Source organism: Rhynchophorus ferrugineus, unplaced genomic scaffold (genome assembly GCF_030347505.1).
Source record: "Rhynchophorus ferrugineus isolate W39M unplaced genomic scaffold, kcgeb_rfMv2 rfM6, whole genome shotgun sequence".
Taxonomy (NCBI): Eukaryota; Metazoa; Arthropoda; class Insecta; order Coleoptera; family Curculionidae; genus Rhynchophorus; species Rhynchophorus ferrugineus.
The window spans coordinates 36744041-36768611 of NW_027472585.1; the positions used below are offsets into that span (position 1 = coordinate 36744041).

The 24571-nt window shown below is 33.3% G+C and overlaps 3 protein-coding genes across 4 annotated transcripts in view; 1 reads left to right on the top strand and 2 right to left on the bottom strand.

Moving 5' to 3' along the window:
• Positions 1 to 60: 60 nt before the first annotated feature.
• Dph1 (Diphthamide biosynthesis 1) lies at positions 61 to 1534 on the bottom strand. The gene is made up of 2 exons (XM_076408793.1): positions 1412 to 1534; positions 61 to 1352 (listed from the first exon to the last, which is right to left on the bottom strand). The coding sequence occupies exon 2, from the start codon at positions 1349 to 1351 to the stop codon at positions 140 to 142; it is 1212 nt and encodes a 403-aa protein (XP_076264908.1). The 5' UTR covers position 1352; positions 1412 to 1534; the 3' UTR covers positions 61 to 139.
• A 4432-nt stretch (positions 1535 to 5966) lies between these two features.
• On the top strand, positions 5967 to 9911 carry ida (anaphase promoting complex subunit 5 ida). The gene is made up of 10 exons (XM_076408788.1): positions 5967 to 6184; positions 6237 to 6693; positions 6757 to 6916; positions 6973 to 7154; positions 7208 to 7454; positions 7521 to 7757; positions 7955 to 8218; positions 8275 to 8488; positions 8539 to 8792; positions 9475 to 9911. The coding sequence occupies exons 1-10, from the start codon at positions 6064 to 6066 to the stop codon at positions 9592 to 9594; spliced, it is 2256 nt and encodes a 751-aa protein (XP_076264903.1). The 5' UTR covers positions 5967 to 6063; the 3' UTR covers positions 9595 to 9911.
• Positions 9912 to 11125: 1214 nt separating this feature from the next.
• Positions 11126 to 24571, bottom strand: part of LOC143199054 (tyrosine-protein kinase-like otk) — a 142036-nt gene continuing 128590 nt past the window's right edge. The window contains exons 5-20 of one of the 2 annotated variants that reach the window (XM_076408786.1): positions 19332 to 19492; positions 19136 to 19274; positions 18948 to 19081; positions 18743 to 18897; positions 16849 to 16990; positions 16646 to 16782; positions 16421 to 16592; positions 15409 to 15678; positions 15187 to 15334; positions 14995 to 15122; positions 14780 to 14938; positions 14538 to 14718; positions 14126 to 14477; positions 13824 to 14069; positions 13541 to 13762; positions 11126 to 13347 (exon numbers count right to left, since the gene is read on the bottom strand). In XM_076408786.1, coding sequence (XP_076264901.1) covers positions 13261 to 13347; positions 13541 to 13762; positions 13824 to 14069; positions 14126 to 14477; positions 14538 to 14718; positions 14780 to 14938; positions 14995 to 15122; positions 15187 to 15334; positions 15409 to 15678; positions 16421 to 16592; positions 16646 to 16782; positions 16849 to 16990; positions 18743 to 18897; positions 18948 to 19081; positions 19136 to 19274; positions 19332 to 19492 — 2833 coding nt within the window. In that variant the 3' untranslated portion in view covers positions 11126 to 13260. Of the gene's footprint in view, positions 13348 to 13540; positions 13763 to 13823; positions 14070 to 14125; positions 14478 to 14537; positions 14728 to 14779; positions 14939 to 14994; positions 15123 to 15186; positions 15335 to 15408; positions 15679 to 16420; positions 16593 to 16645; positions 16783 to 16848; positions 16991 to 18742; positions 18898 to 18947; positions 19082 to 19135; positions 19275 to 19331; positions 19493 to 24571 lie in introns of both variants that reach the window. The other variant, XM_076408785.1, reaches the window with a different exon arrangement.

A 24571-nucleotide genomic window follows, 5' to 3' on the forward strand; every position in this document is an offset into this window, starting at 1 on the left:
ACATTTAAGTGAGAAAACCAATAAAACAAATTAATTATGGGAAAGTATAAAAAGTCAAAATTAAACTGAGTCAATTTTTATTAGTCATAAATAAATTGTCTAGGATCAAGTATATACAAATATTATAAATTTAAATAATTTAAGGACATTTGCCACAACAAGTATTTATATTAGCTTCTTCTGGTTTATGATTGGGGGTCCAAGGTCCTAAACTAGCATTTGCATAAAAATCCATTGGATAACTTTTGCCCTCTTTATGCCATTGGGCATCGCCTATTGTAATAGCCAACTCATAAGGGGTTAAAAATGGCTTTGGAAATGCCATACCCCAATCTATTGAAAGTCTTGGGCAGGCAATTTGCACAAAGGCATCCAATTTTGAAAATAATTCTATTTTTTTTGGAAATATTTCTGATAATAAAATCACTACAGCAGATTTACCAGATTCAACAATTCTTTTTCTTAAATGTTCTACAACTTTGGGGCTTCCTTGCCTTCCCAATGTACCCATAATTACACCAAACTTGCCACCAATTTTAGCTTTTTTTATACAATTTTGTCTATTGGAATCCATTTGCGCATGATCATATAATTCTTTTGTCAGTGTCTTGTTATAAGGATCATATTTGTAGGCTTTCACTTTTGGATTAGCAATCATTACTGCCTCCAAGTGAAATCTTCCATCTCCTAAATATATTACTGTGTCACAACATTTAAGCACTGGAGCTGTACAGCCAAGAATTTCTCCTGGAGATAGAGGCTTAAACTGAGGTATTGATACATCATAACCATCATTAGTTAGAAGTTTTGTCACAGCTTGTAAAGTAGTTACAAACTGTATTGTGCTGACTAGACCTAATTTAACTGATTTATCAAAATTTAACTTAATACTATCCACAAAATGCAATGGATCAATTTTAATATCAACAAAAATATAAAGGACCTTTATATTTGCTGTTTGATCAATAGGTACCAAACAACTATGGCCATAATGGACTAATAATTCAACACCTAAAGCTTTCGCTGTTAGATCATCTATACAACAAGCACCATAAGTTACATCTCCCATTAAAAGGCAATCTGCTCCTGTAAATTCTTTAATAATATCCGCTATTGTAGTTGAAAACATAATTAATCCTTCGGGCATTTGTAAAGCTACCATTTTAGCCTTTAATTCCATAATTCTCCATATCGTTTTTGGTATTTCAAAATTGTAATTGTTTGGTAATGCTGCAGTAGCTGCTTGTAACTTAGGATCATTTAATATGTGATCAGGAATTTTTGTATGTCTTGTTGCTTTAAAGACTTTTCTCTGTGGTTTTGCCTTTACAACAACTGCAGTTTCCTCCATACTATAAAAGAAGATAAGAATTAATTTAATTTACTATTTAAATGCATATGCTTTAATTACGTTTAACAGACTTTTTAACTAAAAACACATTTCACTGTATTATATACATTGATTTAAAGGTTAAATACGTGAGTAGTTCATATCAACAATGGCGGAGTGTTGTAATATCTAAATTAGTTTCTGAAAATAGTAATGTTGGGTATTATCGACTATTTCGAAAGTGAATACTTTTTACTATCGACTGCTTAATTAAACTAAGTCATATTTGGTTGACCAGTTCAGTCGTAACCAGTTCAATCGAGAAGAGAGAGTTTAATATTTATTTAGTATATTTATTAACGTATTATATATTTTAGAAATAAAATAGCAAATGGCTAAGTTAAGCTATAAATGTGATATATAGTACATTATAATTTATATAAATACAAGTACAAGCAAATTATATTAGCCACTTAAAACATTGCTTATTAAAATAATATGTTAAAAGTAATAGCTAAATAAATTCAATGAATACCAAAATTTTTTATATTTATTGCAAATACTATATAACAATAATGAAAGTAACCCTGTTTCAGCCTAATAAAACCCAGTAGATGTGTCAATTTCACTTAAGCGACATTCATCAGTAACTAATAATCACAATGCTAAAAGTTAAGCAGGCAGTGATGATGATTTAGTAACTGAAATGTTCATTATAATGACAAGTTATGTCAGAAGATAATTAATAATTGAACAAGGGGTCCGTGTTTAAAATGATTTGTTTTTAATAAGCTATGCTTTCTTTGACTTTTTTGATATTCAAATTTTGATATTGTGCATTCTTCTTTTTCGAATTACCTTTATTTAATTTTTGTTACAGGTATAACAACCCTGGAATCAAATTAACAGTAAGCCAAATTTTACTTTGAAAGTAATTATTTAGTAAAGTAAATTAATTGCACACCCCTGAATAAAAATTCAGTTTGTTCAAAATGTGTAGTTTCTTAAACGGCACTACAGAAAAATGCATATTTGTTGCTTGTAAGAATGACTAGTGTGCTATGAATTTTCACAAACCTGTGATTTGCGCAGTATGTTATTGCCGTTATGCATTTTTATTTGTCATTATGTATAATTAATTTTTTAAAACTTTTTAAACTTTTTTTATATTTATATTAAACAAAAATGAATATGTTTACACCGCCAATTATTTGTGTAAAATTGGCGCGACTGGATATATGTGAAGTCATAATGGAAAATGTGTTTTATTATGTTGATTTAATGTGCTGTTGTGAGCGGTGCCCTTTGTCGTATATAGATGCCGTCGCTCCATATTCCATGCTATTTTAATTTTTTCTTAAAAATGCAATAATTTTAACCAAATTCGTTCTTTTTTTATTATTTAATTACTTGCTGTGCTCCGCAATGGGTAAGTTGATATTATTTCATATTTGATAATATAATTGCCGTTAGCATACACACGTCACTAAGTCAGCACGACATTAACATGCTTTGGATTATTTTTCCGGCTTACGTACCAGATGTTTGTTTTTTCTATTTTCAGGTACCGGAAAATCAAAACAACTTGGTGCTCTACGCGCGTGACCTCCTGGGTGCGCTAATGTATCTGACGAGCCTGGATCGTCCTAGTCTTGGTGCACATTATCATTCCATCATCATCGTACCAGGTCATTACAGACTGTAATACGTTGTATGATATTGCCCGTTGTTTTGGCAACTTCTAATTGATCACCTTTCGGGTCTCCTACAACTGAGGACCCGGAAATTCGACCGCTAGATGATGGGTTGGCATTGGTGGTGGTTCGATAGATCTTCGTTCTTTCTTTTCCGATGACAATGTGGGACTCGGCGGTCATCAGGTTTAGTCCCGCGAACAATTCATTGAAGATGTCGGACCATCTGGATTGTGCATTAACATGTCAAGTGTCACGACCCTCGGTGCGGTAAAATCATCCAAAGTTTTTGTTTATTCTTTTTTGAGCGAAAACATTTTTTTTACACTAACTCAAATTCAAAATAGTTCTAGCGCTGGTTCAGTCCTGATTATGTAATTAGTTTTTGGTGGAAATTAGTTTCTATCGCCAAATTGGCTTCAGACAGTTAATTGTTTGGTCTGGGTTTGCTTTGAAGCTCCTTAATCGAAATTTGTCTCTCATTTTTCTGATATATCAATTTTTGGTCTAAGATATTTCGAATGCGCGGTGTAATTGTTTACGATGCCAGTGAATGGGGGAATAATGGTCCCGTCGAGCCCGATATCATTAATTATTTTTGTAGGCTTCGTCCGAATTCCCAATAATATCTCAAGCACCCGAAATGCCCGTTACGTTTTTATTGGGGTAGGACAGAAGTAAATGAGACCAACGGATATGGGAAATCAGGTAAATTCCTCCGTTCTTCATATCGTTCGTGTTATTCATTCGTTTCTTGTATCCAATTCTAATATATAAACTTTGATTTGTTACAGTCGCGGTTCTAGGGTGGCACTATAATAACTTTTATGTTCCATAAAATATCCCATTGTTGACATCTTCGAACGCCTTAAATGGGATATTTGTTTCTTGAAATCGCGTTCAAGGAAGTCCACAAATAGTGCTGATTTGGAACGAACTGGTTGGGGGCCACCAGCTGGATTACAGCTAACTTCCGGATATCTCAAGGTAATTTTCTCGTTTTTACGTTGTACTTAAAATATTATCCGCTAGATGTAATTTATCAGATCGAATGGACAGGTTCTCTGGATTTCACCACTTGAATTTAAAATTCTTAGATAACGTTTGATATGTAAATATATATTACAGTAATTTTCAGTGCTTTTATAGTATCTAATAATGCGATTTTTTTTTGTTTTAGGTAAGTGCGCGGTATATTAATTGGATTTGAACGCCATTCCAACGTATAATTTAGTAATTAATGTGAATATGTGAATGAAGTGGGTGACTGTAGAAGAATAAAAACACAGGTAAGATAATTGCTATATTTCTTTTGTGATATATTGTGTAAAATGTTGAGATAATTTTTTGGTTTTAAATAAAGCCAATTTTGTTTCGATATGGAATATTTGAGGTGGTTTTATAGTGGTTTTTATTTCGTTTTAGAAATAATAATCTTGAAACCACCAACGGCCTTACTTTTCCTTAACATAGTCCATACTTAGATCCCTGGTTAATGCACCTCTGCCAAATTTTCTTTCCTCTTTTCTCAAAGAAGGCTATCTTGTTTTTTTTTCATCTTCAGATACCATGTCAGTGTTTTCTATTATTTAACAATATTTAAAACATCTATATTTAATAATTATCCTTGCCATTCCATTATAAACATTTATTACCATTATTTCTCTCTCTCTCTATCTCATGCAAGAAGCTTATTTTCGTACCAGCCAAAAACATCTTTCCATGTTCAGATAATTTTACTCAAGTTATACTCAAAACTTTATATTAATCCAGAATTTTAACAATTAATTCGCGTCTCTTGTCATTTATTTAATCTTTTTTACTTTTTGTTTACACCTTACATTTAAAAACTTCTACACGGTGCCAGAACTTCTGCACTGTTAACCATAGCCAGCTATGACATTGTCCTGATATAATAATGTTCAACGCACATTTTCATGTTTTGAATAAATTTCCTTCTCGATAATATTTATTATAGTACTATTCTATAGGATACTACTGATTGGATCATGTAATGATGTCTTCACTCTCCTCATCTCAGATAGACAGATCCAAAGCCGCTGAAGATACTAGAATTCATATTTCCTTTTGCCAACCATTTGGTTAATTTATTTTAAATTAAATTGTCTATTATTTTATTTGAAACACAAAATATATAAAAGAAGAAAGTTTTCTATTTTTTGTGTTTTGAAAGTATTTTAAATCAATTTTTTTTTGTTTTTAATAAAAAAATCCTGTAAAAGCTATATATATAGTCGGTCTCATATTACAGATGACAGTATCGTATACCGTTTCATTAATGTATTTTAATACAGAATCCTGTATGTAACATTTATAGTTTATAGGTTTCTGTCACGTTTACTTACGTGACAGATATCAGCATCATTTTGATTCACATTACAGATTTCTGTAATATGTTTGTGTAAGTTTCTTCACTTTTCTCGAGGGGGCGCTACTATGAATCAATAAATATTAGCAGTATAATATAGATTTCTGTAATGTTAGTATTATATTAAATTGTTAGTATAACATTTTTGACAGAGATGGCACCCCACAAAAAACCAATTTTTATTATAAGTATTATACAGAATACGCAATTATTGAATGACAACGAAATTAGTTTTAAACAATTTTTTTTTGGTTTATTGAGTTATGAATATTTGTAAATATATTAATATATAGCAAATAGTGCTGGGAACTATCGAATCGAAATGACTGGAGTTTAAGGATTTATAATTTTTTACTGTCGTTCTGTTTCCTGCGGAACTACTTCAAATGTTTTTCGATGTTTATTCAACCCTATTGAATTTTAAAACTTCTTTCATTGATGCTTCAACGAATAATAATTTTAAAGTATTCCTGTTTAATGATAAAAAGAATTAGTATTTTATTTAGAAAAGTTTGTATGGTATATTCCTATCGATTTTGTCCAACACTAGTTACTATTTGCTGTCTTGTTTTTTTATTTAGATTTATGGATTTAATGTTAACCTAAGAAATTTAAAATTTTATTTATAATTTGAATAAAATAAAGTAAAAATGTCTACTACAGTTAAGGATTCTTATACAAGTACTAAAAGAGTTAGCCAGGAGATGGTTACTCCTTATAAATTAACGGTCGCAATACTCATAAAAGTGTATTGCCAATTTAGAGATTCAAGTAATAAGTATTTTGAATTTTGTTAGTTTATTGTTAAGCAGCTTTATTTTAGATGAAATTCAAAGCTTAACGGACATCGAAAAAGTACAATTTCGAAAATCATTTTGTATTTTGTCATTAAAAATACTGCAAGGCCCAGATCTAAAACTTAGCGAATTAAAGAGTATACTAACTCCATTAGATGCTTTAACACAAGTACATGAGAAATTTGAAACAGATTTAGAAGAAATCCATAAAAGCAGTATTGGTTATTTATTAGATATTGTGGATGAAATAAAGCAAATCATGATTTCTGACATGAATGTCTCTGAGAGAAATAACTCATCTTCAAATAACATTGTATGGAGAAATAGTGTGATAGGTTTCTTTATTAGAAGATTTATATTATATTTTGAAAAGTTAAACTTTTCAGAAGTTTTGGGTTTATATCAAGCTTTTATTGTATATTACAATGATTGGAAAAGTGGATCAACATCTACTGTTATAAATAAAATTAAATTAGATCAGTGGTATGTGAATGTATAATATATTAATATTTTCATAAGGTGGTTATTGATACAACTAATTTGAAGGTATATTGATGAAAAACAATGGTCGAGAAGGCAAGCAGAATTATTTTTGGCCACACAAGCAGCACTTCTGCAACACAATGATTATAAAGCTTTAGAGCCTCAAGAGCTACAAAGCATTATATCTAGTATATTAAACTCAAATCCAGATTTAGCAGAAGCAGTAAGTCTGAAAGAACATTTAATCAGATATATATATTTGGACGTGTTTTGTTTCAGCACTTTTTATCATTTCTTAATTATCTGAGGGTTGAAGAATTTTGTGGAGCTATGCAAAGCTTATTTCATTGTTTTGATAGAAGAGCCAACCCAGATGTAAAATATTATAATGATGAGAAAAGCAGAGAACATAGATATGCTGCTTTGAATTTGGCAATATTACATTATCACTTTGGACACATGTAAGTTATTACCTATATTGTATGCTTTTAGAGTAAATCATAATATTACACAGGAAGGAAGCCTTAGCATCTCTTAAAGAATCTATAAAGATAGCTCATGAAGCAAATGACAATCTATGTCTTCAACATGCGTTATCTTGGTTGTATCGCCTTTCAAATGTTAATAAGGATAATCTTATTGTACAGTGTATTATAAAAACTTATGAGCTAAATATTAGTTATACTACGTCACTAGCACTGCAAAATTTTGCTCATTATGGTAGTGCAAAGACTTCTGTTAAGCCCAGTGTTATTTTTGAGGTATGATTTTTGAGAGATTGTTATTTTGTGGCCGTTTTAACTATATTACCATCACATTTGTTTCAGACGTTGACAAAATCAGATATGTTAAATTGCCAACACAATTATAAAGATCTAATTTTTAATAACAGCACAATGAAGGCTGCTTTATGGAGATTGTATGGTAAAACTGAAATGAACTCCCTTTGGTCTCAAACTTTGTTATATTTAAATATTGATAGTAATAACACTCCAACAACAGCTCATTATGGTGAAGGTTATTTACAAGCTGTTTGTAATATTGCCCTAAATATGTTACTATGGGTAAAGTGAATTCATATTTAAGGAGGTATTGCAGTCTAGAGGCTTAAATTTGCAGTGCTTTATGACATTATACAAAAAAACGATTTTTTCACACTTCTAGACTAGAATATTCCCTTAATCATTTATCATTCAATATCAATTACTGATTTCTCATTTTGCTTGTGAAACAATAATCATAAATTGAATTGAATTTCTAGGGCGAATATAACTTAGTGAATACCTTGTTACTTTATGCCAAGAGAAAATATCCTAATGAACCCCAATCAAAATCATTGATGTTAGTTGAAAATTGGGTCGTATTTACCAAGGCTATGTATAACGAAAATTGGCTAGAAGCTGAGTCAGCAGCTCAAAAGATCCTCGTTTTGGATAAGTGGGAGGGATACTTGAAACTTGCCGAATTATATTTGTATCAGCAGGAGTATGATGAAGCAAATAAATGTTTGAACATAATATTTCAAGTAATCATTTATTAAATGTATCGAAATCGTTTGGTTTTATTTCTGTTAAATTGCAGAAATATGATTATGATGAACATCTTAACGACGGGAAATTCTGCATGCTTAAAGCGAAAGTTCTTCTAGCTGAAGTGCAGTTCGCCAGTTGTTATCCCAACGTGTCCAAAACCCTGCTGACCCTGAATAGTTGCTTAGTGGAGGCGGAGAAGTCAGATTTATCCTATCACATTGCACTTATTTATTTGCTTATTAGTCACGCTCTTTTGCATCTAGGTAATTATTACAACATTTGTGACTATATGGTATAATCATGTAATCTCCAGGGTTAACGAACCAGGCCTTGAAAGTATTAAATAACCCAAAATGTATGATTGAGATGTTAACGAATGGAGGCTGCTACGATAAAGCGCGGGCGCGATTATTGTATGCCAAATGCCTGATTGCCGATTCGTCAAAGTTAGAGCCCACGGAAAGGAACGATGTGATCATGAAAACAGCAAACTCGTTGAGTTTGATTAAGTCGGAATTTGAGAAGATCCAAGCATACTCTCGAGCTAAAGATGTGCTTTATTTGCAGGTAAATATGTATTTAAACTAACGGACGACGGTGTTTAAAAAGTAACGAGAATTTTGAAATTTCGGATTATGTTGTGTTGGCAAGTATACTTGCAAAATACCTATACGTTTTCAGCCTTGTTTGGTTTTTTGTCAACCGTTGAAGGAATAACATGATTTTGATTCAAAATAATAGAATAACATTAAATTTTATTTCCATAAAATTCCATTTATAAAATACCAAAAAAAAATCTAAATGTTAAGTAAAACTTTTGGTGGATTTTCTATGGGTAAAGTAGTACTTTACTAGTGAGAGACGCACTAATAACGTATCAATAACTACTAATACAAATAATTAATATAAACGTTAAAAATGAAAAATTCATTATGAATCATCGAATCAACTTGAGTGATCTAACAATGCATCTTCATTTTTGACAAAAACAACATTGTAATTTTTGTCCCAAAAAAATTAAAAAGGTCTTGAAGTATAGCCTTTTTACAAGCTACGAGGTTAAAAGCGAATCGCTGATAGCTATCCCAAAGAACGAGTTCCAAAAGCGTATTAGGGTTAGAAGGATGTGTTGGCATAAGTACATAGAATCTACTATTTAATTCATACACTACATAATTCTCTAAAAAAAATTCCGTTATTTTTTGGGCATATCTCGTATACACATTTTATTCGTTATGTTATCTTTTAGGCACAGCTTTACAATATGGTGAATATGAAAAATGAAAGAAATACCTGCGCATTAGAGTATAAATTATTAAATGAGGAGCACCCTTCCAAAAATGTCCAAACTTTAATAAAATATTTGTAGGAAAAAATACAGATCTTTTTATTGCTGTATATAAATAATACAATAAATAGATTAAAGTATATCAAGGAAATATCGGCAGTGAGTCGGACTAAATTATACACTTAAAAGCCCGAGGGTATGGATATTTTAGTACCCTTCATTCGACTATTTTATAGTAGACTTAAGTCGTGTAGTACTAGTTGCCTCCTTCACAACGCAAGTACTGATATGAATTTATTTTCTTAATATCATATAACGTTATAACATCAACCTTGTAATTTATATTGGAATTTTTCCGTACAGAGACATATGACAATAAAGCTTTTCAGCTGTTTATTGGTACCACAGGACTTTATTATTCGCCAAATCTCATCCACTGGCTCCAACTGTTTTGGCCCCAGATAGCCATCTATTTTTCAGATCGACTGTATATGATTCTGTCTTTTGTGGAGTAGCTCTCCATACTGCCTGTGTAAGTTTCATTAGCTTCATTCAAGCGAAGTCTTTCTAAATTGCATTTTTGATTTGTGAATACTTTTGGAAATGTGGCGATTTATTTCTCAACATAGTCTCCTTGTAACTCGATAGGCTTGGCCCAGCGATGCTCCAATTTCTTTAAACCGTCCCGAAATAACGTTTTCTCTGCAAAGTGGGGTTCCGTGGCGGCGATGTCCTCCTCATTCGCCTCAAGTTTCTGCCCGGCGAGTGATTTTCAAGTTTTGAAAACAAAAAGAAGTTGCACAGGGTCAAATCTAGAGAATACGTTGCATGGGGTAGCCGTTCGTAGCCCAATTTGACCATGGCGAGTGCAGAGGTCTGTGCCGGTGCGTTGTCATGGTGGAATAGCACTTTTTCCTTCACCAAATAAGATCGTTTTTTCTCCAGTGGATCTATGTTTTGTCGACGGTGATGGAATGACGCAGAAACTCCTTTGAATAGATCTTTAACGGCGTAAAACATTTTCTGAACTGATTTCACGGTTGCACTTGTACGGTGTAAGCAAAAGCGACACTCATCATGGCGACAGTTTTCTCATGACCAAAATTTGATGGATTTTTGTTATGTTATACTCCTCCGTTTTCGGGGCATCGGGGCGTGGCTCATCAAAAATCGACGTGCAACCACGTTGAAACTCGTTAAAGCAATTTTTAACACAGAATATATTACACGATAGTAAATTTCTCTTGCAATAGTGGCGCCAGTGAGATAAGCACTTATAGGACCGCCTTTGAATAACAGTAGGAGAATTTGGCAAATTGATTGCGAGCTTAGATAAGCCAAAGCTCCAGCACCTTCTTTAAATGGATGCATTTGAGGTTTACAGCAGTAGATAATCGGTTAGTTGTAAATATTTTGGTCATTTATTCATTCATTCTTTTAATCCGAACCATATCGTGAAAAATGCTCGAGCCACAATGTCTCAAATGATTTCTATAAATCTTTTGACACACATTCACAGCCAATAAAGTGTGAATATATCTTTGCAAATTGTTTAATGAATAGCTAAGTGAATGATGAATTTTGCATGTTGATTAGGAATAAAAACAATATCTTAAATACCACATTTATTTCCATAATTATAATTTAGAATACATATCACAATAAGGATGATTACGCAAGAACATTATAAAAAGGCGTCCACTACAATTCTAATTAAATTATAAAAGCTACAGTACCAGGCTATACTACTAAAGTAACAATTTATCACTATCATCTAATCATTTTTCAATATATTGGACAGATCAATGAATGCATTTTTGCTCTCTTTAAATTCGACTATGCAAATTCTATTCTCCTTTTATGATACAATGTGATTAAGAAATAAAACAAAATAGATTATATTAGTGAAACATTAATCTTATATAAGTTAAAAACACACAAAATCAGATACAGTAAATCAGGAAAATTGTACTATTAACATTAAGTATGTTTCCTTAGGTGAAGGAGATAAATAAAATAATAATATTGATTAATTGAATTTGACTTACTAACTACTACATACTTCCTCGTCTTCTAATAATATTACTAACCATATACAATTAAATTCTTATGTATGTGCTACTCCTTTGTGGGCATTATGTAAAATATTAGTAATAGTCTTAACAATTAATTTAATCAATTTATTCGAACTCGTTAAGATTATTACTACCACTTGGTTTGCTCATAAATATAGTTGGCTTAGCTTAAAGTACGCAGTAAACAATATTTTAGAAAAAAAAGTATATGCATTTTTTGTTTCAAAATTGTGAAAATATAATCACCGCTCATTATACATTTCTAACTTTTGGCTTAAAAAATGTACAATATTCGTTAAACTATTTTTATACATAATAAAGATATACACAGTGCCAAATTATGAGCGCATTTAATCATAATTCCCAATGAAATTTCACAAATAGGTCGAAAACCGTTTACTTCAAAAATCCTTTCACGAATAACACAATTCAATTGTTTTTCAAGTTATATTGTTTTCAATTGTTTCATGTTGAAGGATCTGGGAAGTTTATTCAAACCGAAAGCGTCACACGATAATATCAGGTCTAACTTATCTTATTTAGTTTTTAATATTTATTAAAAAAAACATATAAAAGTTATGTTCATAAAAATGTGTCAGTAATTTTTCTCAGTCTCAACATATGGAGTTAATTTTTAGAGTATTTTGGCAGTGTTCAGTGGCTCTACACATCATAATATACAGAAACTTAAAAATCTAAATCTTAATGATATGCTTTACAAACGAAAAGAGAAATAAAAACCTATATATTTTCCGTTGAAATGTTCCATAGTATAATATAAAAGAGTTTCAAACGATATTTTAATTAGGTTTATATATATGATGGAAAAGTCTAAGAGTAAACAGAACAAAATATAAGTGTTGATAATTAAGTTTAGGTCTTAATAAATGACATCAGTTTAATAAATTGAATCATTTTGTGATAGTACTACTTGTAAATAAAAAACTAGAAAGTATATATACAATGTTTAATAAATCACGTTAATAATTAAAGTTAAGTCTTGTGAACCTCCCAAAAACTGTGCAAAAAATAAAAAATATTGCTACACACCGTTAGGCCAATAAAGATGTAAACATGTTAGGTTATGTATTTATGGTTTTTAAGTTAATTAATGCAGCAAATGCGTGTTTTTTTTGAGTGTGATATGTCGATCAGTCTTAAATTGGAATAATTCGTTACGGTTTTTTCAATGCCTTTGGTATGAAACAAACTGGAGCTTTTTGGAAGCACAGTTCAGAAACAAAAAAAAATCAAAACAAATCGTGAGATCAGTCGAAATAAAACTATACAAAAGAAAATCTTAAATTCGACGATAATATATTGGCAAGTCTTTAAGAGCTAGATATGAGTTTATGAAGAAATTCATACGTTACGGTTTTTTTAGAACATTCACACAAAATTCATTTAGCTTTCCCATTAACATGTTAAATTCACTCTTAAGCTTACAATTATAAATGCTGTAGAGACTATTTAATTATTAAATAATTCGTTATTTTTCCTTAAAATCTAGTAATACATAATTTATTTGCATTTTTTTTATAGTTGAGTAAAAAAGAAACTTTTATATATAGTGAAACGATTGCCCCACTTTATATATATTATATGATATACATGTAATAAATTCAATATGCGTAACTCAACCGATCTGACTTAGTTCGTTCATAAAATATATTTACAGTGATTTCAAGATCTCGCTGATGTCCTTGGAGAGTTGGGAGAAGACCGGGCGATTTTGGGGGTTCAAGTCCAAACATAACTCCTATAACGGAATAATGTTAGTTATTCGCCAATGAGCCAGATAAAATACACAAGAAAGTGAATTTCGGTTAGGTAGAAACGATCTTTTAAAATTACGATTGTCGCTTTTGGCTACAGTGTCGTATGTCATTGGATTGGAAAATTTGATATGAAACCCAATCAATAACTCCACTAGAAGTTAGTGTAATATTTACCTGAATCTTTCCTAAAGTCTCTGGAGTCGATTCATGCGCTTTCCATTCGAGTTTCTTCTCTTTGAGCTTCGTTAAAAATGTGTTATCGTTAATTTTCGACTGGGGCAACTCTCCTTGCGAAAACACCTCCCAAATAACCACGCCGAATGAGTAAGCGTCGCTCTTCGTAGAGTATTCATCTTCATACACAGCTTCGTAAGGTAGCCATCTCAATGGAATAATCTGAAATGTGAATATATTAGTTATCAATTGGTATTAACTTATTATCTATGTGGAGAATTACCTGATTAACATGTTTGCAATATTCCTGACTGTATGGATCTCGTGACAATTTTGGCATGCCAATTTTAACCATCAAATTAGAAGTGACCAAACAATTCCTCGCTGCTAGATCCTTGTGAACCATTCTGTTGCTAGCCAAGTGATCCATTCCCCTGGCTAATTGATGAATTATGGCAAGGCATTGTGGGATTGTCAGTGGAGGGGGAGTTCCACTTTTGGTAGCAACAAGGAATTTTTTCAAGTCTCCCTATAAATATATCAATAATATGAAATTGCCAATGATAGAAATAATTAAGAACTTACCCAATCAGTATGTTCCATAATGAGATAGTGGGGTTCTTCTTCTCTACATAGGCCCAGAAGTTTTGTAATATTGTCATGCGACAGTTTGCTGAACATATCAATTTCTCTTTTAAACTCGGCTAGTGATGCTTCTTCTTTTGTTTGTGATAGTACTTTAACAAGGCAAGATATTTCTTTGTCTTCCTGGGGTTTATCGTCGGATTTCTCTGTTTTATTCGAGGTTCCCGAAGAACGTTTGTCGGCGATAAGCATTGATACATGGCTCTGAGATATTTTAGCTACTAATATATCCCCAAATTCACCGCGACCAATGAGCGTTAAGTCTTTGAGCAATGTTCTACTTAAAGCCAATCTAAAACAGATGCGGTGTTTAGTAATTTTGTGAATATAGCGGCGTGATAATTGCACTTACTTGTCATAACTAGTTTTTGATTTTTTGGACTGGTTTGATCCCTGTGAGTTACAGGTCTCAGCACCATCACTCTTCTGTCCCTCTTTGTGGGACTCTATGCCATTTACCGTAACTTTTGATGATCCTGGAGCAGTGCCATTTTCATTGGCTTTTAGTTCTTGGTGTTCCATTTCTCCATTTTCTAATTTTTCTGAAAATAGTAGCAAAATTAATTCGAATTTAATGTTTATCTAATCATTTACCATCGGCAATGGGTAGTTTTCTGGAACGCCGTCGAAACCTGCACCAAATCATCAGCCCTATAACTAGAACGATGTAAGCACCGGCGACTGACATGGTTATCAAGACAGCCTTAGTAACAGTGGAATCTCCATCTGCACCTGTTGGATACCCATCTCGACCTGTTTTATTATTTAATATAATAAATTTAAATAAAGAGTGTTTTTCAAAACCATACCATGAACAATAAGTTGTATTTCTTTTCTATTTAGACCTGCGCTGCTACCAGCTGTGCATCCATATTTGTTTTCGTCATCCTTATAGACCTCAGAGATGTACAGAGTACCATTGGGCAGTAATTTAAACCTTCATTATAACAAATTGGGCATGATAAAAATCGAATGGTGCTTATTCAAGTATCTAACTATACCTGGTCAAATCAAAATCATTCATACTAGAATTTTTGTCCCACTGAACTGTAGGTTCAGGATCGCCTTCAGCTATACAATCAATCATCAGGGATTCGCCTTCGTTGACTTCAATGGGTGTTTTTGGTGGAACAATGAATCTGGGCGCGACTAATTTATACAAATATTTTCGTTTACTATCGTTTTACTATACATATGTTCGTATATAGGGATGAATAACTTACCCACTACATCTATGGTGATTGAGACATTAATAGTGCCCTGACTATTGGAGGCAATGCAAGTGTACTTGCCCTTATCTTCTGGTGCTACTTTGGTGAAGTGTAGGGTTCCGTTCATATCGGTAATATGAGCTGGGAAATTTTCGGAAGATAGTCCGCCTTTTTCCCAGTGAATGAGTGGAGGTGGTGTGCCCTGGGCTTTACAGTGAATTTTGGCCGCCCGATCTAATTCCAATTTTTTGTTGACCGGTGGGGGAACGAAACGAAGTTGTTCTGAAAAATGAAGAAGTCAGGTTTGTGTTTTATACCAGATATAATGGATTTTTCAATAAGTTTTGTGTTGGATAAGAAATGACGCTATTATATTTATAACTGATATAGATCTAACACTAAATAACTCAATAGGTTGTGTGGGCGAAATTTTGGTTAATATTTTGAGTTTTAGAAAGCTAGAATAGAACAAACGCATAGAGTTGATAAACCAAATAAAAATTTAAAACCTAAAAAAATACTGTTCGGTTACAGTCCTAGATGTATCAAGGACTTTTTAGAAGTGTAGTACATTAGGCTTCAGAGCATTTAAACTTTCAATTATTAAAATTATGGAGATAGGGGCGGTACTGGGTACAATATTATAATATAGTGCCCCAAACTTACTTTTTTTTTACTATTATAAATATATTTAGTTATATATTTACGCTAATATAATGAATTAAATTTACTGTATTTTATAGAAAAATTAATAAAACATGGTTTCTAAAAGATACCCATTTTGCTAACACAAGAGTGTTATAAGGGGCAGATGTTCTCGTCAAGACAACCCCTTTTTTTACGAAAATAATTAGTCTGAACTGGAAGGTTAAGAGGTCTGCCTCGTGCATACAAAACACTTTATTCTAAGGACTGTCTGACAATACAAGATGGTGTAATTTTACTCAGCAAAAACAACTTTATATCAGGGATGAAATTAGATTTACGTCTAAAAAAAATATAGAAAATATTAGAAATAAATTACCGATAACCGAGATTGTGGCAGGTTCTGAAGGGACTGGTTCAAATCCTTCTGTTATAACCTCGCATATATATTCTCCTCTGTCTGCTGTTTGTGTGGAGTGGATAACGAGAGTGCCGTTGTGCTTGAATATACGAATTCTTTGGTGAATCGAGCTTGGCTCGTTGTAATCATGCTGAAAATTATTGTTTAGCTAAAACGGTTTAAAGCATCATTCGCCGAACTAACCTTTAACAATTTCCCATCCTTTCTCCATCGCACTATTGTATGTTTCTCATAAGACGTGTTGTAGAGGCAGGTCAGTACAGACTTGTCATTTTCGTCAACTGTGATGCTAGAAGGCCCTTGTAATAATTCCGGTAAAGCTATTGGAAGATGACAAAAACATTATTCATTTATTATCGGCCGATGTTGATGCGCGCAAAACTTACTGGTCACTACAATATTTACAAATTTTGTTGTTTTCCCAGCCATGTTTTCTGCAATGCACGTATATCTTCCGGCGTCTGATAACGTGACGTTGTTTATAATAAGTCTACCATCGTCGACATATATTTCTCCCCTGTCCGATATCTGCGAATAGATATGTCATCATTTTGTAGCTCCAAAAACTGGAGAAAACAAACTTAGGATACAGTAATCTTCACTAATTCCATACTCTTGGGCACTCTCAAATATTTTTAAATTTCTTGTATTCCTGACTATTATTTCACTGCTTAGTGCCCACGAGTTGTTGTTTATGAGAGTAGTGGATAGGTAGTATTTTTTCAAAATCTATGTTTACATTATTCCTGGATTAGTTTTTATAATTATTTATGACTTAACGGAGAAAATTAGCAGCACACAATATGCGTGTAAAGTCCGAATTAAAGGTAAAATCTTATAATTTAACAGGTCAATTGAAAAATACATTGTTTTAACAATTTTTTTTATTCAACATAATTCCCTTCAAGGGTGATACACTGATTATAGCGACCCTCCAACTTTTCGATACCATTTTTGTAGTACGATTTGTCCTTTGCTTCAAAATAGGCTTCAGCTTCGTCTTCATTCGACGAAAATGTCTTCCCAGCGAGCATTCTTTTGAGATATGAGAACAGGAAATAGTCGCTGGAAGCCAGATCTGGAGAATACGGTGGACGACGAAGCATTTCGAAGCCCTATTCATGGATTTTTGACAAGATGCATTCTCTTGGTGAAGCAACACTTTCTTTTTCTTCAAATGCGGCCGTTTTTTGGCGATTTCGTCCTTCAAACGGTCCAATAACGCTATGTAGTAGTCGCGGTTGATGGTCCTTCCTTTTTCAAAGTAGTCAATGAAAATTACAGACACCACCACCATAACCTTGCCAGCCGACTGTTGCGTTTTCCCACGCTTTGGAGCGCGTTCATCGTGTGCAGTCTACTCGGATGACTGTCGATTGGACTTCGGAGTGAAATGATGGAGCCATGTTTCATCCATTGTCACACATCGACGCAAAAACTCGGGTTTATTACTCTTGATCAACTTCAAACACTGCTCCAAATCATCAACTCGTCATTGTTTTTGGTCAAAAGTGAGTTCGCGCGGCACCCACTTTGCACAGAACTTTCTCATACCCAAATATTCGTGAATGATATGATGTACACGTTCAGTTGGTATCTTTAGAGTGTCTGCTATTTCATTCAGGTTCAATTTACGGTCATTCAAAATCATTTTGTGGATTTTTTTGTCATGTCATTTTAATTTCACCATTTTCGGTGCTCATTTCACCACGTCTAAACTTAGCATTCCAATCCTTGATGGTTGATCATCCTGGGGCAGTGTTCGAAAACTCGACATGAAGTTTTTGCTTCAACTGTATTTTATCCCTTCAAAAAGAAATATCTTATTAACACTCGAAATTACTTTTTATCAATTTTTTTTCACAAAATTCAAAATGCTATAATTCACAAACTAATGATCCAACAGCTATCAAATTTATACACGCATATTTTGAGGGTTAGGGCTAACTAAAAAAACATGGATTTAATTCTAGTAGCGCTATCTATGGGTCAGATCGGGGACTTTTCAATTGACCTGTTAAATGATCCTCTGCGTTTAAGTTAAAATAGTATTTTAGAGTTTTTTTAATGTGGATAAATATTGCTCTTTTCACCCTACAAATGAAAAATATGTTTAAGTTTAGATAATTGCCAGTGTCCTGAAGATAATATTAAAGGTATAGTGTGTCAACATATTAATGATGTCTGCATCATTTTTACAAGAGAAACAGCCCTATCACAGCTATAGCAGCAAAAATGTGGGTGGAATTGGTGAAGATTACTGTATGCTAACAAACTTACGGTATGACCAGCAGGATTCTCCCACCATTTTTTGGCGTAAGGCAAAGCTTTTGGCTCTAGACAAGTCAGTTGGAAGTAAGCGCCTTCAGCAACGGCCTTGTCTCCATCTTCAGGAAGCATTGGCTCAAAGGATTTTGAAGTAAACTGTTCTAAAACTACATTCGGTGTTAATATGGCGTTCGTTATATCACCGGTACCGACTTACAGGCCACTCTTAAATTGGCAGTGTAGATTTGTGAGTGTTCAGGAACATCTTTGTTACCGATACAATCGTAGGTTCCTTCATCAGATTTTTGCACGCTGTCAATCCTCATTGATCCGTTCGGATGTAGTACCACCCTAAAATAATTGCGACGGTGTATTTAGATTAGTTTAAGTAATGTTAGCGTTTACCTTTCGTTTGGTTTTTCGTCGCCGTTAAAACGCCAGTTCGGTTGTTTATCGCTTTTATAGGAGCACTCGAAGTAGGCGGCGCCTCCTTCCTTGACTATAACATCATTGGGTACTACTTGAATTTGGGGAAAATTTTCTCCTGCGTTTCAATAAAAAGTTAGGTATAAGTAACATTTCTTTCTGATCATTTACGTACCAACAACTCGGAGTGCGAAACTTTTGGTGCTGTTTCTCACACCAGCTGCGTTTCTGGCCGCACATTTGTATATACCGTTGTCTGAGGGTTCCACCTTCTTAATCACCATTCTTCTTTTCTTTAATTCGAATCTACTGTGTTGGGAAATAGGCCGACTGTTTCTGTAAAAGAGACATTTATTTGTATTAACAATTATTCAGTTTCGAGGTTAACTTTGAGGCGGATTTCTTATCCTGTGCAGTGATAGAAAGGTCTATGAGATGATCAACATTTCCAACCAGTTGATGACCTAGTACAAAATGTTAGATTTCAAGCTGGCAACTTGAAAAAATGAGAACTTGGAAGATAATGAGAATCATCATCGCACTATCATGTACAAAAAATAAAACATTGAGCAAATTGCTTGGCGAGAACATGCCATTCAAGATAGTCATAATACTTTGGGAAAATGGTACCGTAAAACAGTTGCCAGATGTAGAACCACTATCACAAGATGATGTACAATACAATTGGCAATCTTCAACCACAAGACAATTCGTTCTTCTAGAGAATATGGCTTCAAAACAGTTACCATATCAAAGAAGACTTCGAAACCCACTATATTAAGGGGGCCAAAAAGCGTTTTTAAGTTTCAAAGAAGATACCTCCTGGACCAAGATTTGATAGGATATTTCAAAAGAAAGGAACAATGGCTTGTATAAGCTACGAAGGTAAAGAAAAGTTTATTTAAGATATCTAGAACTAATATACTCATGAATTTCGAGATTGTATACGAAACCTGTGTGTTCAAAATAGTCCATCCAATAAAATAGTCAATGCACGTCATTAAAATTTATGACGTCGTTTAGCACGTCGCAATGTTGCCACATTAACTTAGAATTTTGATTTATAATCTTTGTTGGTTTGTAACCTCTAATTATTATCACTAATGTTTTGAAACATTTTGTAGACATTTGGCAACAGTACCAACACAAATCGATTTTTTTAGACTGACACAGTTACATGTTCCGACGTATCAGTGAGCAACTAGGATAAGAGTTTAAAACGAATTTTGGATGTCTACAAACTGCATTTGGCATAACAACTTAACCTGTGTTAAATTTGAAGGTTTTGACATTTCTCGATATAAACTAACATTTTTTATTTAGTAATATTGGGTTATTTCTTGTAAAGATCACTTAATTTATTCGCATTTTCATTTTTTTTTATTTTTGTTGTTTGATTTGAACAAATCTGCCGAAACCTATCAAACCATTTTAGAAACTTATAGTGATGCTCTCCTCATCTTCCAATTGTTGGTTTAGCAATCTAAAACTGGTGATCTACAAATCTTATTCGACTGCTCGTTGCCAAACCAACATTGATTTTGGTATCCACATCTTGCCAGAAAGATGAGAAAATATTATAAAACATGTTTTTTCTTTTTTTTTTCTGAGTAATAATCAATCTCAGTAATAATCTCAGTCAATAATCAGTTTCAGCGCTAACTGAGGCCAGTCCACCCAAAATTTGGTATAACGTCCGACATATTTAATAGAGTTATCCTTAAACTAAATAAAAATGTGCTAAAATGAACATTTCGTAACCTGCCTTTTACAAGGAATAGTCATCAAAAGATGTAAATCACATAACAAGACATCGTTGATCAATGCAAATATATGTACGTAAACTAAATCTAGAGTCAAACAAATGAAAAACGATCCAGTAAGGAGGCATGTAACCAATTAAACGGCAACGACTGTAACTCAATACGCAAAAACATTCGTATTCGGGCAAACTTCAAGAATAATTCTGTTAGTCTACGCTTAACCCCAGTCCTAGCCCTTCGGTCTGATAGGGTGTAAGCGATATCTCCAGAACAAAACCTGCGATAGGGTAACTACACACCCCTTCACTCCCACAAATCCACCCCTCGTTCCTGCTTATTCAGTTTTGTGTTTGGCCAGACGAGTAAAACTCCTTTTTTGGGGTTTGTAATTTTTTAATTAGTATATTTCGTATGTATTAATATATATATTTCCACGAATCATTGACGGGATGTCCTCAAGACGGCGTTCGTTATTCGGCACCAGTCATTAGCACTAATTGGGGTGAGTCAGCCGTGCTGGTGCAAGGCTCCCTGAATAAAAATGAAAGCGGGTAGAGGTGAACTGGATAAGCTTCCCCGTTTTTAACAGATAAATATAATCAGGCCGAACTGGTTAAATGTCTTTTTAATGTTAACTTTCTCTTGTTTTATGCGTTCCAGGGGGTTGATAACGAAATTACTAATTACCGACGTTGTTAAGTTAACTTTTAGACTAAGCGAAGAGGTATGTATTATACTAATTTACTTCTTATCAAAACTGTGGCATGAAATGTTTCGTTTTAATGAAACTTGTTTAAACCGAAGGACTACTACTATGTTTTATAGGAGACCATGTAAACTATTTACGTTAGTAAATACTTTTATAGAATTAGAATTAGAATTTAATTAATAGGATTAAAAGTTGAGTACTAGATTTAGAAATGATATATAGAAAACACAGATCATTGTTGAAAACCATCATGTTACAGGCCATGTCAGGTCTATGACCAACAGTGAGGTTTAATGATGGGTAGTTATTTTTATATGATTACATCTTATAATAACAATGTTTATGTGTGTGATTAACACTACTTTTTTCCGTTAAATATACTTCACAGCATTACGAGATCAAGTGTTTGATTCTTTGGAGTCTGTGTGTCTGCTGTATTATGCTCAAGTGTTTGCAAATTTGGCAATAAAAATATAATGTATATTTTAGTTATGTTACTTTTCGCGAAACATAACTGGATTCCATAGGTCCATGTCAGTTTTTGGAATATGCTTGTACAACAGCCTGTATTATGCAGCTTGTATTATGTACGGACAATTGAGATTTTTTTCCAAATAACCAATGCATTTTCTATGTTTCCAATCCAGTTCCTATTAAAATGATCTTTTCAATGGAGTTTTGCATCAAGATTCATCCTAAGATATTTAATGTTGTTTCTGTGCGAGTTGTTTTCTATACGAGTACGATAACAGGTCAATCGAAAAGTCCCCGGCCTGACACATAGATAGCGCCACTAGAATTAAATTTAAGCTTTTTTTTAGTTAGCCCTAACCCTCAAAAGATGCGTGTATAAATTTGACAGCTGTCGGATCATTAGTTTGTGAATTGTAGCATTTTGAGTGAAACAACTTTTGTTATTGTGAAAAAAATGGATAAAAAGGAATTTCGCGTGTTGAAAAAATATTGCTTCTTGAAGGGAAAAATATAGTTGAAGCAAAAACTTGATGCTTGATGCCGAGTTTCCGGGCACTGCCCCAGGAAAACCAACCATCAAGGATTGGTATGCTAAGTAGACGTGGTGAAATGAGCACCGAAGACGGTGAATGCAGTGGACGCCCAAAAGAGGTTGTTACCAACGAAAACATTAAAAAAATCCACAAAATGATTTTGAATGATTGTAAATTGAAATTGAATGAAATAGTAGACACTCTAAAGATATCAACTGAACGTGTATCATATCATTTACGAATATTTCGGTATGAAAAAGCTCTGTGCAAAGTGGGTGCCGCACTTGCTCACTTTTGACCAAAAACAACGACGAGTTGATGGTTCGGAGCAATGTTTGAAGATGATCGAGCGTAATAAACCCGAGCAATTGCAAACATTTGCGTCGATATATGACAATGGATGAAACATGGAGCTCCAAAGCGTGGGAAAAGGCAACAGTCGGCTGGCAAGGTTATGGTATCTGTATTTTGGGATGCGCATAGAATAATTTTCATTGACTACCTAGGAAGGACCATCAACAGCGACTACTACATAGTGTTATTGGACCGTTTAAAGGGCGAAATCGCAGAAAAACGGCGGAAACATTTGAAGAAAAAGAAAGTGCTGATTCACCAAGACAATACACCGTGTCACAAGTCGGTGAAAACGATGGCAAAAGTCCATGAATTGGGCTTCGAATTGCTTCCTCATCCACCGTATTCTCCAGATCTGGCCGTCAGCGACTATTTCTTGTTCTCAGATTTCAAAAGGATGCTCGCTGGGAAGAAATGTTCGTCGAATGAAGAGGTAATCGCCGAAACTGAGGCCTATTTTGAAGTAAAGGACAAAACGTACAACAAAAATGGTATCGAAAAGTTGAAGGGTCGTTATAATCAGTGTATCACCCTTGAAGGGAATTATGTGAATAAAAAACACTAATTTTGCAAAAAAATGTGTTTTACTATGGTAGGCCGAGGAATTTTCAATTTACCTGTTAAGTATACAGATGATGTATATAATCGCAGTTTAATTATATGTAATCTCAATATGCACTTAGTTTCTTTCGTTAACTTTTATTTCCCATGTCTAGGTCCAGTTGTTTATATTATTAGTTGTCCGTTGTAATATATAACTGGTTGGTGAACGATTAATTTCCATTTGTTGCATATGACATGTAAAAAGTAGGTAAATAATTGGCCCCCTACACTACCCTGTGATATACCTGTTTTAGCTTTATTTATTGCAGAGTAGGCTTCGTCATTAATCTAATTTGTGTTGAATATTTATTTATCCAAACCAAACTGATGCGTAGGTATTAGATTTATTCTTTGTATAATTTTTTCAACTACCTTAGCTGTGGCCGGTAGCAGTGAAATAGGTCTGTAGGATTTTACTTCAGTTGGTGGTTTTCCTGGTTTTGGGATCATAATAATGTCAGCTATTGTTCACAAACTTCTGGGACTTGTTTGAACTTGTAAAAATAATCTCTTTTGGATTCAGTACATTTGTCTCAAATGCAAACATCCAAAAAAAGGCGTAAAAAAAGTTGTTGAAAGTTTGTCTTGTTGCTAAAAATGTATTATTATGCTTACTTTTTGTCTATAGTAGTAGTTTATAAATTGATCTTATTTCAAAGTACCATTCACGTCTGCCCATGTTATGTCATAAATACCTGCCATCTTTCTGGCAAGATGAAGGATTGAGTTATTAAAGTATCAAATTTCCATCAATATTCGACAAGATATCAAGCTAGAACGGTATGATTATATATTTGATTAATGATTATATTTTTGCCCGTAACAATTTTTGCGTTTTTGTCGCCTCAGAGACAATTTTTCTTTATATGAGTACCTAAATGCTTTATTCTTGTCCCAGTTGTCAAATGATATGGAAGAAAAAAAGTTCCAATGAACAATTTCAAGAACATTTCAGAGCAGCTCGATCATGCGGTCAAGT